Source organism: Lynx rufus, unplaced genomic scaffold (assembly GCF_022079265.1).
Source record: "Lynx rufus isolate CCGP_SWC_20201006 ecotype Redwood Valley unplaced genomic scaffold, mLynRuf1.p SCAF_17, whole genome shotgun sequence".
In the NCBI taxonomy this organism is placed as follows: Eukaryota; Metazoa; Chordata; class Mammalia; order Carnivora; family Felidae; genus Lynx; species Lynx rufus.
The window spans coordinates 28,277,617-28,294,805 of NW_025814831.1; the positions used below are offsets into that span (position 1 = coordinate 28,277,617).

At 41.6% G+C, this 17,189-nt stretch overlaps 1 protein-coding gene across 1 annotated transcript in view; it reads left to right on the forward strand.

Annotated features, from left to right (window-relative positions):
- The window catches only part of TMED10 (transmembrane p24 trafficking protein 10), a 38,945-nt gene that overhangs the window by 13,447 nt on the left and 8,309 nt on the right, over positions 1-17,189 (forward strand). Inside the window, exons 2-3 of the mRNA XM_047080335.1 lie at positions 5,564-5,675; positions 10,859-10,932. Coding sequence (XP_046936291.1) covers positions 5,564-5,675; positions 10,859-10,932 — 186 coding nt within the window. The remainder of the gene's footprint in view (positions 1-5,563; positions 5,676-10,858; positions 10,933-17,189) is intronic.

Sequence of the window (17,189 nt, forward strand, 5' to 3'; positions counted from 1 at the left end):
CTTTTTAAGGTGATCTGTAATTAGAACATTTTAATTTGAGGAAATTTAAAACCATCATTTCAGGGTTTTAGGCTTTGCCAGCTCTGGCTAGTCACTGAGCTTGGCTCAGTTTTCTGTTTCTTAGCTACCTACTGATTTATGTAATTATTTTGGGGTTAGTGCATATGCTTTTTTTTTTTTTTAACTAATATTGATGGTGTGGCTCCTAAATAGCTGCAGAGTTATGAACTACATGGGAAACCTCCTGATTTTCAGAAAAATTCTAAGATCTCAGAATGCCCAGCAGTCCTTAAGAGCTTAACATGGAGGTTAAGTTCTCATGTTGCTTGCTTGGATTTCCAAATATCTGAATAAACAGCCTTTCTACAGTTGTGCCAACTGAAGGTCATAGGGAATATAGGAATGTGAAGGCCCTTAGGGAATTGTGATCATTATCACACACTTTCGGGATTACATTTCATACTGATAAAAGGGGTAGGCAGTGGTGGTTCCTTTGCCTTCAGCCTCTTGTAAAGCATTTGAGTCTTTGCACGAAGATGAATCTTTAATATATTTTCAGATGTCATGGAAAGAACCATGAAAGCAAGTGATTCTACCATAATTGTAGTACAGTGCACATTGTAGCAAGGGACTACTTAAGCCATGTTTACCCCTTCTGAATACTAATTGGAGGTATGGATTATACCAAAGTCTTTCAGAAGAACATGGCAGGCTTCTTAATTCATTTTGCAAAATACCCGATGAAGGATTTTGCTAATGACTTAATCTACACTCTTTTTATCACCTAGCTCAAGCTCCTGTCCTTAAATTAGTAAATTTTTTTGAAAAACCTTCTTAATATCTTAAGAGATAAAAGAGATCATAAGCCAAGCACAATTAAATTGGGTTGTTTTTCCTAGGTCAGTGTTTTTCCTAGGTTTTTCCTAGGAAAGACCTGGCCTCTTTCCTTGCCTGACTGTGGAGATGATGGCATCTGTGGTGACTGTTCAGTCTGCATTTTTTTTTTTAATGTTTATTTATTTTTTGAGAGAGACAGAGTGTGAGCAAGGGAGGGGCAGAGAGAGAGGGAGACACAGAATCTTAAGCAGGTTCCAGGCTCTGGGCTGTCAGTACCAAGCCTGACATGGCCTTGAACTCCCAAACCACGAGATCATGACCTGAGCCAAAGTCAGATTCTTAACTGACTGAGCCACCCAGGCGCCCCAGTGCTGCGTTCTTGATGCTTATTCCTTGCTGTCCTCTACTGGTTTCATTTACATTAAACATTTCTAGTAGCCTGTAATCCTTTCCTACTGCCTTAAGAATTAAATTAGGGGTGCTTGCCTGGCTCAGTCGGTAGAATGTACGACTCTTGATCCCAGGGTTGTAATTTCGAGCCCCATGTTGGGTGTGGAGATTACATAAAAATAAAATCTTAAAAAAAATTTTTTTTAGTGTTTATTTGTTTTTGAGAGAGAGACAGAGCACAAGCAGGGAGGAGCAGAGAGAGAAGGAGGCACAGAATCCAAAGCAGGCTCCAGGCTCCCAGCTGTCAGCACGGAGCCTGATGTGGGGCTCGAACTCATGAACCATGAGATCATGACCTGAGCTGAAGTCAGATGCTCAACCGACTGAGCCACTCAGGTGCCCTGTAAAATAAAATCTTTAAAGAGAAAAAGGAATTAAACTAGTGTAAGCAAATCTGGAAGCTTGTTTTTATCCAAGTAAGCCTTAGAAAAGTTCCACATTTTCTGCAACTTTATTCATAGGAGCCAAACTAAGTTAGAGTTTTTTCATCAGCTTGGAATGTGAAAATCTGTTATTCCCGCAGTCATTCTTTCTGAACTTCCTCCTTGCTCTTAAAAGTATTGTCGTTGTGCCTTTGGGAGCCAGGGAGCAGGGACATACGAGTGCCTAATGGGTGACAGATCCTGAAGAAAGGGAGAATAACACATTGCTGTCACATTGGTGACTACACATTACTTTGTGAGTTGAATAGTTCCCAGACCAATTTTTGCCCTATAATACGTGTGTATTCAAGGTTCTAAAGTAGTCTTTTCTTAAGCCTTTTCTTTTAGCTGATTGAGAAAAAGTATCACATGAACAGGAGGCCTTTAGGAATCTTCAGGGCTAAGTATTCCCTTCTCCTTGCAGATTATATAGTTATTGCTGCTTCAGGACCTCTACCTTGCGGCTGCCTGCTAGTCCCTCCAAGATGAAGAATGCAGACTGAACAGTGTAGTGCTCACTTGAGAGGACTCTTACGCATTCTGATTTGCACGGACCCAGAGAATCTATCACATTCTGTTTCTTAGTCTTTCTTATCATCTGTGCATTCCATTCTTTCACACGTTCCTTTTGTGGGGAAGCAACATGGAATGGAGGAAGAACATGGATTTTCCACTACTTCAAATGCACATACAGAATTTATTAACTCTGTGATAAACAGGCTACTAGGTTTCCTTGTCATTAAAATGGGGATAATAAGACGGGCCTCTCTGGGATTGTTGTGAAGATTTAATAAATATTATGTATGAAGTTTATAGCATAATTCCTTAATCCCTGTATCCTTCCAAAAACAGTTGCAGAACCTCAAGCCTAGATCACTTACTACTTTTCTTTGTTCTTACATCCTGGTTGCTAAGTGTTGCCACTTAGAAATCCATGGCCCATGATCTCAGCTGAGACCTCCATGCTGCCCAGCAATGCTTTCATGTGATTTTAGCCACCTTTTTTCTTGTCCAATGCAGAGGTCAGAAATTGCTGGCCCAGAAGAACTTGGTTCCCTAGACCTCTTTTGTTTGGCCTTGACGTAGTTTTTCATATGTTGGGATTGGCTATGAGGATCTAAAATTTAGGAGATTTCAACTAAAAGTTAAAATGTCTAGCTTCTTTTGAAAAATTGAATGATCTGAAAACCCAGCATGACATGGCAGTCATTGGTTTCTCCCTTGAGACCGGTGTATCTTCTCATCTTGCCAACTTGTCTACCACCTTGTGGACTGACGCTGGCCCGTGCAATTCACTTAGGTTGCTCAGTTGATCCTGGGAGGCTTTGACTTTTTGGTCTTGTCCTATGACCTCTTCCTCCTTAAAATCCCTCAGATCCATCCCCTTCTCCCCATCATTCCTAGCCTGGAGTGCTGGAATAGTGTCCTAACCCATCTTCTTATCTCTAGCACTGTCCCTCTTGAGTCTGTCTTCACAGTATTACCAGGTTCATCTTTCTAAATTGCAAACTGAATCATCACTCTCCTGTTTCAAATTCTTCATTGCCTTTCCACTTTGTACAAATGAAGTTTAAACTCCTTAGCATGCTGTTGCATTTCTTTTTTTTTTTTTTTTAAGTTTATAATTATTTTGAGAGAGAGAGTGCATCTGGGCAAGTTGGGAGGGGCAGAGAGAGGGGGAGAGAGAATCCCAGGCGGGCTCTGCATGGCTCCAACTCACCAACCATGAGATCATGACCTGACCCAAAACCAAGAATCTGATGCTTAACTGCCTGAGCCACCCTGGTGCCCCTGGTGTTGCATTTCTACATGATCTGGCCAGTACCTCTCCAGCCACTTAACCTCTCTGTGCCTTGGTTTCCTGCTATTGAACATGAGAGAAATAATAGTTCTTATCTATAGTGTTATAATAAAGATTAAATTTAAAATGCATATAAAGCACTTAGCATAGTACTCAACATTTAATAAGTGCTTAGTAAATACTAGTTATTAGTATTATGATGGTACTATATATATATATTTTTTTCAGTCTTCATATTTGCTATTTCTTCTACCCTGAATGTTCTTACACCCCTATTTTTCCCTTTTTAACGAAAATTTTTTTCATGTTTGTTTATTTTTGAGAGAAAGATAGCATGAGCAGAGGAGGGGCATAGAGAGAGGGAGATGTAGAATCTGAAGCAGGCTCCAGGCTCTGAGCTGTCAGCACAGAGCCCGACGCGGGGCTCGAACTCACGAGCTGTGAGATCATGACCTGAGCCCAAGTCGGATGCTTAACCGACTGAACCACCCAGGCACCCCCCTCCCCATTTTCCCCTTAATTGCAGCTTATCCTATGGGACTTAGCTCACATGTCACCTTCTCTACAGTATATTCCCTGAACCTCCATATCCTTTGGCACATGTACTTACCTCTAGTAGTGCAGTTTTCACGTTATAGTGAAGTCTCATTTCTTATTCATCTCCTCATTTAGACTTTTAAGCCCTTTGAAGATAAGAACTGTCTTACACATCCCATCCCTGTATCCCGAATGACCAGTGCAGATCTAAGCATTGACAAATTAATGATCAACATCATTCATGGCAGAAGATACTTGATTAATATTACTACTGTTAATTCTTAGGGAATTGAGAAGATGTGCCCTAAAACCTTTTATTCAGCCCTCATTTCAATTTTTTTTTTAATGTTTTCTTCTCTATGTGTGCCTTTTTTCCTTCTCTTTTTGTATCAGTGTCCCATTTCCATTCTCTGCTCCTACCGCCTCTCCATCAGAGTTTGTTTTACAGAAGAGATGTGTTCTTATATGTCTTTTGTAGTGTATTCTTTTGGTAATTGTCTGCTTTGTTTTTGTGACCTATCCCTTTCTAGATAATGTTACTGGCATACATTTTATAAGGTGAACTTTTGCTGATAAACCCAATCTATATCAACTGTATCAGCTTTTAGGTTTGGTAAGACTTTTTTTTTTTTTTTAAGTTAATTTATTTTGAGAGAGAATGTGCAAGTGGGGGTAGGGGGCAGACAGAGAGGAGCCCAACGTGGGCTCGGTATCATGAACCGTTGAGATCATGACCTGAGCCAAAATCAAGAGTCGGATGCTTAACCAACTGAGCCACCCAGGTGCCCTAGGGTATGGTAAGACATTCTATAGCAGCAACATGTTTTAGCCGTCAGTGTGGATACTGTTTGAATGAATAAAATTTGCTATATTTGGGTTTCATCTTCTTTTTTTTTTTTTTTTGTAAGTTTGTTTATTTTGAGAGAGACGGAGACAGTGTGAGTGGGGAAGGGGCAGAGAGAGAGAGGGAGAGAGAGAATCCCAAGCAGGTTCTGCACTGCCAGCGCAGAGCCCCGTGTGGAGCTCAAACCCACAAAACCATGAGATCATGACCTGAGCCAAAAGCAAGAGGTGGACACTTAGCTCACTGAGCTACCTAGGCACCCCTGGGTTTCATCTTCTAATCCAGTTCTTGTCTTTAGGAATGGAGTGAATATAGTCATCATAATGGGGAATAGCAACTGTCTTTTTTTTTTTTTAATTTTTTTTTTAACGTTTATTTATTTTTGAGAGAGCAGAGACAGAATGCGAGTGGGTTGGGGCAGAGGGAGAGGGAGGCACAAAATCCGAAGCAGGCTCCAGGCTCTGAGCTGTCAGCACAGAGCCCGACGCGGGGCTCGAACTCACGAGCTGTGAGATCATGACCTGAGCCGAAGTCGGACGCTCAACTGACTGAGCCACCCAGGCGCCCATCAACTGTCTTTTATAGACAATGTTTCTTTCCATTTCTCCGGTTTCTGTAAGTTCTCTTCCCCAGTGTTATTTTCTTCCTCTTCTTACTTACTTTTTCTTTTAGATCACAGATTCTGCTGGTCATATTCTGTACTCCAAGGAAGATGCAACCAAGGGGAAATTTGCCTTTACCACTGAAGATTATGACATGTTTGAAGTGTGTTTTGAGAGCAAGGGTAAGTAATCAGAGTGTTTTTCCCTGAGTTAAGTGTCTTCTCTCAAATTAGAGCATGAACTTTCTCTCCTGGGCCAGCAGGAAGAGGAAATGGAAACTACATTTGTTTATATATGTCTTTCACACATATAAGTGAAAGTTGGCTAATCAGCCGAGTTCTTCATGTCGTGGAGTAGGCATTTCTTGAATGATGTGACATTTGGTTTGAATGATAGAGTTGAATTTGGTAGAGATGCTAGAAAACAGTACATTTATATGCTAGTGACATATTTTCTAAGGGATTAGAAATAAGGTCTGTCTGACAATATATAGCAAAGTTAGAAATATTTTTGGTCTCAAGAGCATTTCCCTAGTTCTATCTTGCTATGGATTCTTCTGTGCATCTCAAGGCTAAGATCCTATCCTTAGTACCTTTTAGACTAATTACGTGATGGCTTCTGTGCTCCGTAATGGGTTAAAATAAAAGGCAGATTCCTTTTCACTCTGCATTTGTTAGCTTCAAGGACTCTAGATTCTAAAAGCTGTATGCATTTGTATTTGTTACATTAATTGGGACCCTTTGGGGTGACAGGACATAAAAACAAAACTCAAGCTGCCTTGACTCTCTGAACTGGGAAGTCTGCAGTGTGGTGCTCACCTCAGGCACAGCTGGTTCTTGGGGTTTTAACAGTATCATTGGAATTCCACCTCTCTCTTAGTGCTTCCTTTCCTTGCCTCCATTTAATTTTATTCTCAGGCTTTCTCTGTATAGTAACAAAAGGACTCCTGGCAGTTTTACATTTGTAGAATATTCAGAACAAATGATCCTAGAAGAGCAGGCTCCTTTGCCAAGAGTGGCAGTAGATTCCCGGGAGTGGCAGATCAACCACCTGCTTTTGACAATTAACCAAGAATTGATTCCCTTGATCTAAAGTTGGTCAGTTTACCCTAAAAGCTAAGGGAGTTTGCCTGAAGTAAATGGAATAATAGATTAAAAATAAAAAAATAAAGGATTTTAATGGTGATTTCATGACTGATATCCTTCTGTCTGCTCCCAGCTGTGCCAGTTCCAGGATGTCTCAACAGTATTGTAGACATTTCCACATAGTTTTGCCACTCTTATCTCAAAACCAAGATGTCTAAAACGTCTAGAGGCTGTATTCATGAGCCTCTCTTCCAAATGAATTCCTCTCGCTTACCACTGTTCCCACTACCCTTCCAGTTACTTGGGCTCACATTTGGAAATCATTTTTTCCTTTGTCAGCCTATCATTGAGTTCTGCTTATACTTCTTTCAAAATATCTTCTGTATCTGTCACCACACAATCTGAACTCTAATCTTTTAAATCCTGGATTGTGTCATTAGGCTTCAGATATCCCTGCTCTTAATATATCCAAATACTGCTACCAGATTTGTCTCCTAAAACACATATTTCATCATGTCAGTCCTTTTTCAAAAGCTGTCCCTGCTCTGTAGTGGTAGTAATGTTCCTATGCTATAGAGTGAAACCCAGAATCATAGAATTTTTGAGCTAGAAGAGATTTTAGGCATCCTGGCATTCAGCAGTCTTTATATTCTTGCCCTAGCCTTGCCTTCCGCTGCTCATCAGTCCCAGCAGGTCTAGTTTGCTCTACCCTCTAAACACATCACATACATTCATTTGCTGGAATGCTCTCTTCCAATAAAAGCATGAGTTTACCTTAGGTTACCTCCCTCAACCATTCTAGCCTGCTCAGTTTCTCAATCGATTGATTCATCTAACACATCATTTATTAAGTACCCTTACATGCCAAGCGCTGTTTCAAATGTTGGGGATACAGCAGTGAATAAAACCAGTTCTGTTCTCATGGAGCTTACATTTTCATTGACGCAAATAGACAGTAAACAAGTAAATATAAATCAGGTAGTAATGAGGACTTTGGAGAAAGAGCCAAATGCCTTGAGATGCTTAGCATACCTCAGAAACAGCAAGGAGGTTAATGTGGCTTCCTCTAAATAGTATATCACTCACTGATGAGATCATTTAGGCATTTTTGAATATGTATGAATATATACATCACACAGCTTTGTGTTATTTAAATGTCTCCTGTATGTCTGTCTTACATTTCCAATTTTCAACTCTTTGAAGGTAGAACTTATCTTTTATTCTGAGTGTTTTATGTGCTGATGCTGTGCATATAGATGCCCAGGAACTAGTTTTTAAGATATATATGTATGAGGCACCTGGGTGGCTCAGTAGGTTAAGTGCCCAACTTCAGCTTAGGTCATGATCTCACAGTTCGGTTTGTGAGTTCAAGCCCTGCATCAGGCTCTGTGCTGGCAGCTCAGAGCCTGGAACCTATTCAGATGCTCTGTCTCACTCTCTCTCTGCCCCTCCCCCACTTGTACTCTGTCCCTCTCTCAAAAAATAAGCATTAAAACATTTTTTCATAAAAATTATGTATATATATGCATAAATGTATACACATATACAGTATAGTCCCCACTCAGTTTCCAGTTTCATTTGTTTTGATATGGCAATGTGATAACTTGTAGTGTTTGGAGCCCCTTTTAAAAGATTGTTCATTTAGGTGGCTCAGTCGGTTAGGCAACCAACTCTTGGTTTCCGCTCAGGTCATGATCTCGCGGTTTGTGGGATCGAGCCCTGCCTCGGGTTCTGTGCTGACAGCTTGGAGCCTGCTTGGGATCCTCTCTCTCCCCTCCCCCCTCTGCCCCTCCTCCACTCATGCTCTCTCTTGCACTCTCGCTCGAAATAAATAAACTTTAAAAAAAAAAAGTAAGTTTAAAAAAAAAGATTGTCCATTTGACAGAGAAATGCAGAGAAGGTTTTGTTCTTGTTGTTCGTTTGTTTTGTTTTATTTTGTTTTGTTTTTACAAAGGGGACCCTTTAGGGCCACGATGTCAGCTACGGGGATAAGTTGGCTGGTCTCTACAAGAGCCTATATGGTCTGGACTGAGAACAGCCAGAGGTCTGTGGTTTTGTGGTTTCACTTGTGTTTGAATAATGCTTAATGCTGTGCTGTGGCAACAGAGAGGTGGTGGAAAGAGTCTATTAGGAAGAGAGTATCTTGATCATTGGACCAGGTGGGGTTGTGAGCTGATTCAGTTACATAACTTTTTTTTTTTTTTTTTTTTTTTTTAAATTTTTTTTTCAACGTTTATTTACTTTTGGGACAGAGAGAGACAGAGCATGAACGGGGAAGGGGCAGAGAGAGAGGGAGACACAGAATTGGAAACAGGCTCCAGGCTCTGAGCCATCAGCCCAGAGCCTGACGCGGGGCTCGAACTCACGGACCGCGAGATCGTGACCTGGCTGAAGTCGGACGCTTAACCGACTGCACCACCCAGGCGCCCCCAGTTACATAACTTTTTAAATGAGGAAGGAGAATCAAAAATCTGCACTGCATCTCTTATGGGCCAATGTTATGATCAGGATTATATGTGGGATTTGGGGAAAGATCTATACCTCTCTGGGTGCCACTGTTTTTGTTTTGTTTTGGAGACTTACTGGTTTAATGCTCAAAAGGCATCTGTGACTTGTCTTAGTTTCTTATTAGTCCTACCTGTGTAGTCTTATTTCTGTGGCTTTCAAGTGATCTTTCTAATCTATCCAAAAGAACTTCTTTACTGTCTTTTAAACCTGCTATACTCATTTCAGTATCTGAACCTTTGCCCATACTTTGCCCTCTGCCTAGAGTACTCTGTCCTTGCCTTCAGGTGCTTTCTCTTTAGTGAAGTTTGTCCACAACTATCGCCTTCCCTTCTCTAACCTTTATTTCATAGCTGAGATTATCTGAACTGGGTTTTTTGGGTTTTTTTTGGCTTTTTAATGTATTTATTATTGAGAGAGTGTGTGCATGTGGGGGGGGGGGAGGGAGCAGAGAGAGGAAGAGAGAGAATCCCAAGCAGGCTCTGTGCTGTCAGTGCAGAGCTGACACGGCTCGATCTCACAAACTGTGAGATCATGACCTGAGCTGAAGTCAAGAGTCAGATGCTTAACTGACTAAGCCACCCAGGTGCCCCTGAACGGTTGTTTTTTTTTTTTTTCTTAAAGTTTTATTCTGCTTTGCATTTTCACTGTAGTTGTTATGCATATACATGTCTTAGATTCCCGTGGAATTATTTGAAGGCAGAGATTGTAATTCAGTACAGTCCTAGCACCTAGTGAGTTCTTACTGAGTAGTTATTGAATTGACTTTTGTCCATATCAGAAACCTCCAGTGTTCAGGCAGCAGAGGGTACAGTACCATTCTGTCTGGCTTATAGTCTCAAGAACCCCAATGCTTAAGTGGCATTGTTTCCCTAAACTCCTAATTTCATGCAGGCAGCTTCTTATTTTATAAATAATTTGGTGAATTGATGAATTCCAGGGGATTGGGGCCGAGCAGTTGCCTGCGACTCTGAGTCTTTTCCTCTCTCCTACCTGATGATTTAAGTTTAAATTCCTTTTTGATCAAGCTGAATCAGTTTACTTTTTCTAATACGAGCATAGTTCTGTTGGCCCTGCTATGCCAAACAGACATTTCTCTAAGAAGCATCCCTGAGAATTGTACTCTTATTTACAAGTATTTTTCTTGGGCTCTTCTCTTTTAAGTGTTTTGTGCGTCCTATATAACATTTTATTAGCCTACTGAAGTGGCCTTCCATTGACCAAAATGTTCGAATTAATGTGGAATATTAGCTAGATCCTGTATTGTTTTCAGTACTCATGTTTATATTAAGTAAATTCAAGCTTAGCGTATACCCATTAATCTTTTTTTTTTTTTTTTTCCAAAAATTGACAGGCCTTTTCAGATGTGGAAGTGTACCTTTTCAGTCTGAGTTGGTGCCCGCTACCTATTGGCTACTCAATTTTATACTTTTTGACTTGAGTTTTATTTCCTAATCTGGTAAAGTCCGTATGTCGTCCCTTCTGCTCTCCTATTCCTCTGTAGTGCCAGCTGCAGTGGCTTATGTCCTGCCTGCTCAGAGATGTTTGCCAGCAGCATATTCTCACTGCTTTCTGCCACCCCGCACAGATCGAGGCTTTGTCTGGAATGCTTGTGATTTTAGCCAGAGCCAGGAATTTTCTGCAGCTGAGTAGGGGGAGGAGTCGCGGCTGTTTCCCTCTATTGAGAGGGTAGGGGTTAGAGAGAGGGAGGGGGGTGGGTGACTTCCCGGAATTTTAAATATTCTACACAATGAAGCTTTTGATTTCTCTCTCAGGAACAGGGCGGATACCTGATCAGCTCGTGATTCTAGACATGAAGCACGGAGTGGAGGCGAAAAATTACGAAGAGGTACGTCCTGCTGGAACAGCCAGAGGAGGCAGTAGCGTGCCGGCTGTGAGGTTTCTGTGACCTAGTCAGGCCGACCGGCTGTGCTTTGCCCAGAAGGCTTTTGTTTTCTCATCAATCATGTGACAACCAGCTACAGTCTTACTGATGCGAGAAGTTGTATTAATAGCCTTGAACAGTAATTCTGGCTGTGCCATCAGCCAAATGACTGAACCAGCTATCCCATAGAAATGTTGACGTGATAAAACACTCAAGCGTATGCCATTAGCGCTCTTGAGACAGAAGCCCAGATGTATATCTGTAATTTTTTTTAAGTTTATTTATTTTGAGAGAGAGAACAAGAGCCGGGGAGGGGCGAGAGAGAGAGAGAGAGAGAGACCGAGACCCAAGCGGGCTCCACGCTGTTAGTACAGAGCCTGACACGGAGCTCAGACTCACAAACCTGTGAGATCATGACCTGAGCCAAAACCAAAAGCTAGATACCTAACCAACCGTGCCCCTGTCATTTATTTTTTATTTTGGGAGAGAGCGAGCAGAGGAGGGGGAGAGAGAATCCCAAGCTGACACCGTGCCGTCAGCACAGGGCCCGACATGAGCAGGATGCTTAACCAATTGAACCACCCAGGCCCCCCTATATTTGTAATTATTAAAATTATAGACTTCATTTATATGTTCAAGATTAAGAAAAGCAATGTGTTTTTAATTCTTGAGGATTTTACTCCAGATGGACAGCTCTGTGTATGTGTATGTGTGTGTGTATGTGTGTATATATATCTATATCTATATCTATAGATATAGATATCTAGGACATGGATTCAGTGCTGTTTAGACATGAACAACTGTGCTGACTTTGAGAAACACCATAATCAAAAGTAGCTTATGGTTAATAACACAATTTCAGTCTTTTATGAAAAGGAGCACGATGGAAGGAAAAACTGCAATAGACTGGAGAGCTTGATAACGAATAAATATTTTTGCTGACAGGTAGTATTATAGGGAATAAAAACTGGCATTTATTTGGGTGGTATGGAGGTGGGGGTGTGCATAGAATAAAGGTAAGGGAACTGAGCTTTTTCATCTATTATGATGGCACAGAATGGTTCTTTAAGTGAAGAGCACCTTTTAAAAACCTCAAGGACTATATAAGAGTGGAGGATTGGCTTTTATAGAAAGTTAAGAGTATTTTTACCCAAATCAGAGTCTTTTTACTGAGGGCATGAAGAAGAGGTGGGGTACAGGAAATAAATTGGTTTTAAAGACTGTAGACTCAATATTAACAAAGAAAAGTGTATTTCAGAGAATATTCTAGGACTGATGGAACTAGAGAAGTTGCTCTGCCTTTGGCCAGGACCTGGAAGCAAAATATCCTGGAATGGAATCAGGTTGGAAGTGACTGGCTGGCTCTGCAACAGGAAGGAGTAGTACAACAGCTGCAGCTCTTCAGGTCTTTCCTCTTTTTCCTAGTTCAGATGTCCAGTCGAACAAAACCAGGCTGAGTTATGTGTAGGTGATAAACGGGAGCAGTGATGCAGTGGTGAATGGAAGACCGTTCCCAGTAGAGACATTAATTTGCTTGTTACCATGTCTAAACTAGTTTAAAGTTGTTGTTGCTTGTTTGTTTTTTTAACGTTTATTTATTTTTGAGACAGAGACAGAGCATGAATGGGGGGCGGTCAGAGAGAGAAGGAGACACAGAATCTGAAACAGGCTTCAGGCTCTGAGCTGTCAGCACAGAGCCTGACACGGGGCTCGAACTCATGGACCGTGAGATCATGACCTGAGCCGAAGTGGGACGCTCAACTCGCTCAACTGACTGAGCCACCCGGGCGCCCCATAAAGTTGTTGTTTTTTTTAAACATTTATTCATTTTTAAGAGATGGAGCTTGAGTGGGGGAGGGGCAGTGAGGGAGGGAGACACACAATCCCAAGCAGGCTCCAGGCTCCATCCAAGCTGTCAGCACAGAGCCCAACGCGGGGCTCAAACTCACAGACTGTGAGATCATGACCTGAGCCAAAGTCGGACGCTCAACCGACTTGAGCCACCCAGGCACCCCTAACCTAGTTTAGTTAAAAGAAATAAAGCAAGAGAGCCTCTTTATTTGGTGAACTGAAGAGTAAGTCGAAAAAATCCTTTTAAACTTTGAGGGTTCAGAAGAATCTTAATTATGTTTAAATATGATACTGTGTGTTAAAATGGTGTTATAAGGTATAAAAGAGAAAAATGCTGTTGCAGTTATTATGAGGTGGAAGAACAGGTAAAATGATTTTCAGTTTTTGATTACTGCCTCACTATCCTCAACTTCAGACCGTTCTCTGAGCCAGGTTCCTTTAAGTTCCTACTGTGTACAATTTGACCTGTTGTAACTTTTCCTCCTAATATGATGGCTGTCATTAAGTGGTATACATTAAATAATAGGGCATTTGGAGACGTTAGACATCATTTCCCCCTCTAAAACAGAGACTATTATTTGTGAGTTTACATATATATAAAATGATGTGGATATCACTGTAACAGGACATTTTGGAACTCCTATTCCTCCTGGAATTTCAACCATCCTTGGACTTTGTTGACATTGGGGAAGGGCCTTTATCTTTCCTGACCTTTTGCTTAACCCAAGAGGGGAATCCCTACCCGAAAGGAAACCACAGCACTTCCTTTGCCTGCTTCCTGCTTTGGAAGCCTGGTATGTCCTAAGCATTTCATTACGCACATGGTTACAACACAGCTCTAAATTCTGTTTCTTAACCAAGTAACTCTTATTACTACTTTCTTCGGCGATCTTACCACCCCCCTCCCCACCCCACCCCCCCAGCACCAAAAAAAGCAAACCAAACTGAGAGGAGGAGAAGTGGTTATGACACAGGCCAAAGACTAGCCCTTTTCTCAGTCAATGGCTAGGTTCCCTTGAATCTTGCTTAGAAATAGCTGTTCCTTGTCTCTCGGCAAATGCCTGTGACAAGAACATGAATAATAGAAGCACTTGTTCTCTGGTTAATTACCAGAGAGCATTGAGCATATGTAGAGGTTTTGAGGCATTTAATTTCAGGCCCTTGAGGTAATGGAGAGCTTTTATCTCCAGAGGATTTGGGCCTGTTGGCATAAGTGTTTAGCTTTGGGGAAGTGGCACATTTCTTTAATTTTTTTTCACATGCAGAACATCTTTCCCTCGCAGCTGTGGGCTTCATGACTCTGAAGTCCCTTGTGGTTTTGTAAAGTTCAATAGTAGTCAGTGGTTCGATAGCTGGGCAGAGTACCACAATACCTACTAAATTGGTACAGAGGATTTACTTAATTAGCGCATGTGGAATTGCTGTGTCAATAATAGAAATGTAAGGTGATGCTATTTGGAAGCTAGAATGGTTGTCCTATTGTAAAGAAGCATAGAGTCTTGAACTTTGAATTCTTTAAAGAGTTCGGAATGCTATCTCTCAAAAATAAAGCACTTTTGATTCCCTCTGTTGAATTTTAAGGACCTCTCACCACAGTGTCTTTTGCCCATGAAGGGGGCATCTTTTTAGAGTCAGTATGTGAATTGAGCCGTTTTTTGTTTTGGTTTTTTTTTTTTAGTGTTTATTTTTGAGAGAGAGCATGAGCAGGGGATGATGGGCCGGGGAGGTGGCAGGGTGGGGAGACAACGGATCCCAAAGGGGCTCTGTGCTGACAGCAGAGAGCCTGAATAAAGGGGCTCGAACTCATGAACTGTATGAGATTCTGACCTGAGCCAAAGTCTGATGTTCAACTGACTGAGCCACCCAGGCGCCCCGAGCCAATTTTTTTTTTTTTTTTGAGTTTGTGGTCTGTGAACTAGAGCAGCTGTTTATGAGGACTTAATTGTCTAATCCTGCAGTTGTGGAAATGACGGCAATCACTGTCTCACAAAGAAGGAGCTATGTGACATATCCTCTAACTCTGGGGCTGTGTATGTCCCTTCTTTCTTTCTTTCTTTCTTTTTTTTTAAATGGGGCCCCAGATGCAACATGGGGCTTGAACTCATGACCCTGAGGTTAAGAGTCGCATGCGCGAATGATTGAGCCAGGCAGGCGTGTGTATGTCCTATCTTGATGTGGATGTCAGCATTTTCAGCACAACTAAAATCCTGTTTTGCATGTGGGTTCTATTAGTATGTCATTTGCTATCAACATGTACACCAGAAACACAATTGCCTTTGTTGGAGCAACAGCTGAAGACTTTTCAAAAGTTCTACTTTTCTGAATGCCCTCGGGAAGGAGGAACTCTGGTTCTGCATACTGGATCCAAAATCCCTTTCTGACATAAGTTAAATGAAATAACATGGGTAAGGAACCTGACACATAGTTGGTCAGTTCAGCAGATTTTGGCTCCCTTCTCCCGCCCTTTCTGGAAATTGAATATGACAGAGTAAATAGGATCATGCTAAATTTCGCTTAGCCCTAAGATTGGCAGTATTATCTGGCCTTATTTTGGCACATTGTTGACCTTTTGAGCTTCTGTGAAGAGGCCTGTGATTCACATACCTCCCTACACAAGTAGACTTGTCCTTGGTTATAGGTCGGCCTTCTTTATCTTAATTGTGCTCGATTAGATGGTCTCCACTGTTACTGGTGTGCTTCTAAAATTTGGGGGGTTGTGGAGGTAACTGCAGTTTGACTGAATTTTGCTTACCACACCAAGCTTCTCTTGACTCTCCGTGCTCCACCAGGAAAACAATCCAGGGATTCTCTGGAGGCGGGTTTGTATCACATGTCTGTTTTAAGAAGCAGTTTCTCAGAGTTAACACCTTTTCTTGGGGCAATTACATGTAACTCGCAACTCTAGATTCAAATCCTCATTAGAGGAGGGGAAGATTTGGATATGGCCTAAGAAGGATAATTTCAGCCATTTTGGAAAGTGTTGTATGTATGCAGGGAAAGGCTTTATAACTTGTAGTTTTCCAAGCATTACCTACCACTACAGAGGAGAGTGAAAGTGTGGTAGGGAGGACCTTCTCCTGGGCAGAGGGTGGAAGTAGATGTAGAATGTTCTTAACTTAGAGGAAGCCGTTGCTTCAGGGGACCAACGGCACTTATTTTCTGCTATGAGAAAGTTGGCTTCTCTGAAGAAGGCGTGGAATGGACGTGCTATGCAAAGTATACATTGTATTCATTTCCTTGAGTTCAAGGGCCAAAGTAGTGTGGGGAAAGAGAGGTGCCTGGGTGGTGCTGCTGTCTTATTAAGTGTCTGACTCTTGGTTTCAGCTCAGGTCATGTCTCACAGTTTTGTGGGTTCGAGGCCCACATTGGGCTCTGTGCTGGCAGCATGGAGCCTGCTTGGGATTCTCTATTTCTCTCACACTTTCTGTCTCCCCTTTCCCTGCTCACCGCTGTCTCTGTCTTTCTCAAAAATAAATAAAACCTTTAAAAAAGTTTTTAGAAGGATAAAAATCAAAACTATGAATATGACAGTGTATGATTGAGTTAATTATGTGGCACAGTCTAAGTGCTATAGGATTTTAGGAAAGAAGGAATTGGTGTGGACAGAAATGGTTAAAAGGAAGCTTCGTGGTTAGGGCTTAAAACATAGGTAGGATTTGGATACACTGAATGAATGTGCTTTTGGAAGTCAAAAATACGGTTTTGCTTGCAGTTTACAGCAGAGCTTTGCGTCTTTTTTTTTTTTTTTCTAACTTTTTAATGTTTATTTTTGAGAGGGAGAAAGAGTGTGAGTGGGGGAGGTGCAGAGAGAGAGGGAGACACAGAATCTGAAGCAGGTCCCAGGCTCCAAGCTGTCAGCACAGAGCCCAACGTGGGGCTCAAACCCATGAACCATGAGATCATGACCTGAGCTGAAGTTGGACACTCGACCGACTGAGCCACTCAGGGCCCCAGAACTTTGCAATTTTGATGCTGAATAAATGCTTCGGTGATCTTGGGTAGGGAGTCAAGAGACCATGGTTCTGTTAGACTTGGTTTTCCACCCAAAAGACTGAGTAACCATGGAATCTTCAGTTTCTTGATTTGTAAAATGAGGTCGGTCTGTCTGTGGTGGCTCTTTGATTATTTAATGGCTAAATGAAGCCTGCAAGGGGAATGCTTCCCTCTAGTGGAGAATGTATGGTACACAATATTGTCAAATAGGCTTTGCTTTTATCTAGCTGTTGACAAAATACACATCATCCTTTCAGCCTAGGAAGAGAGAAGTAGACTAGGATAGTGACCTGCCATCATGAAACATGTATAATTTCACATTCTTCTTTTTAAAAAAAAAATTTAATATTTATTTTTGAGAGACACACACACACACA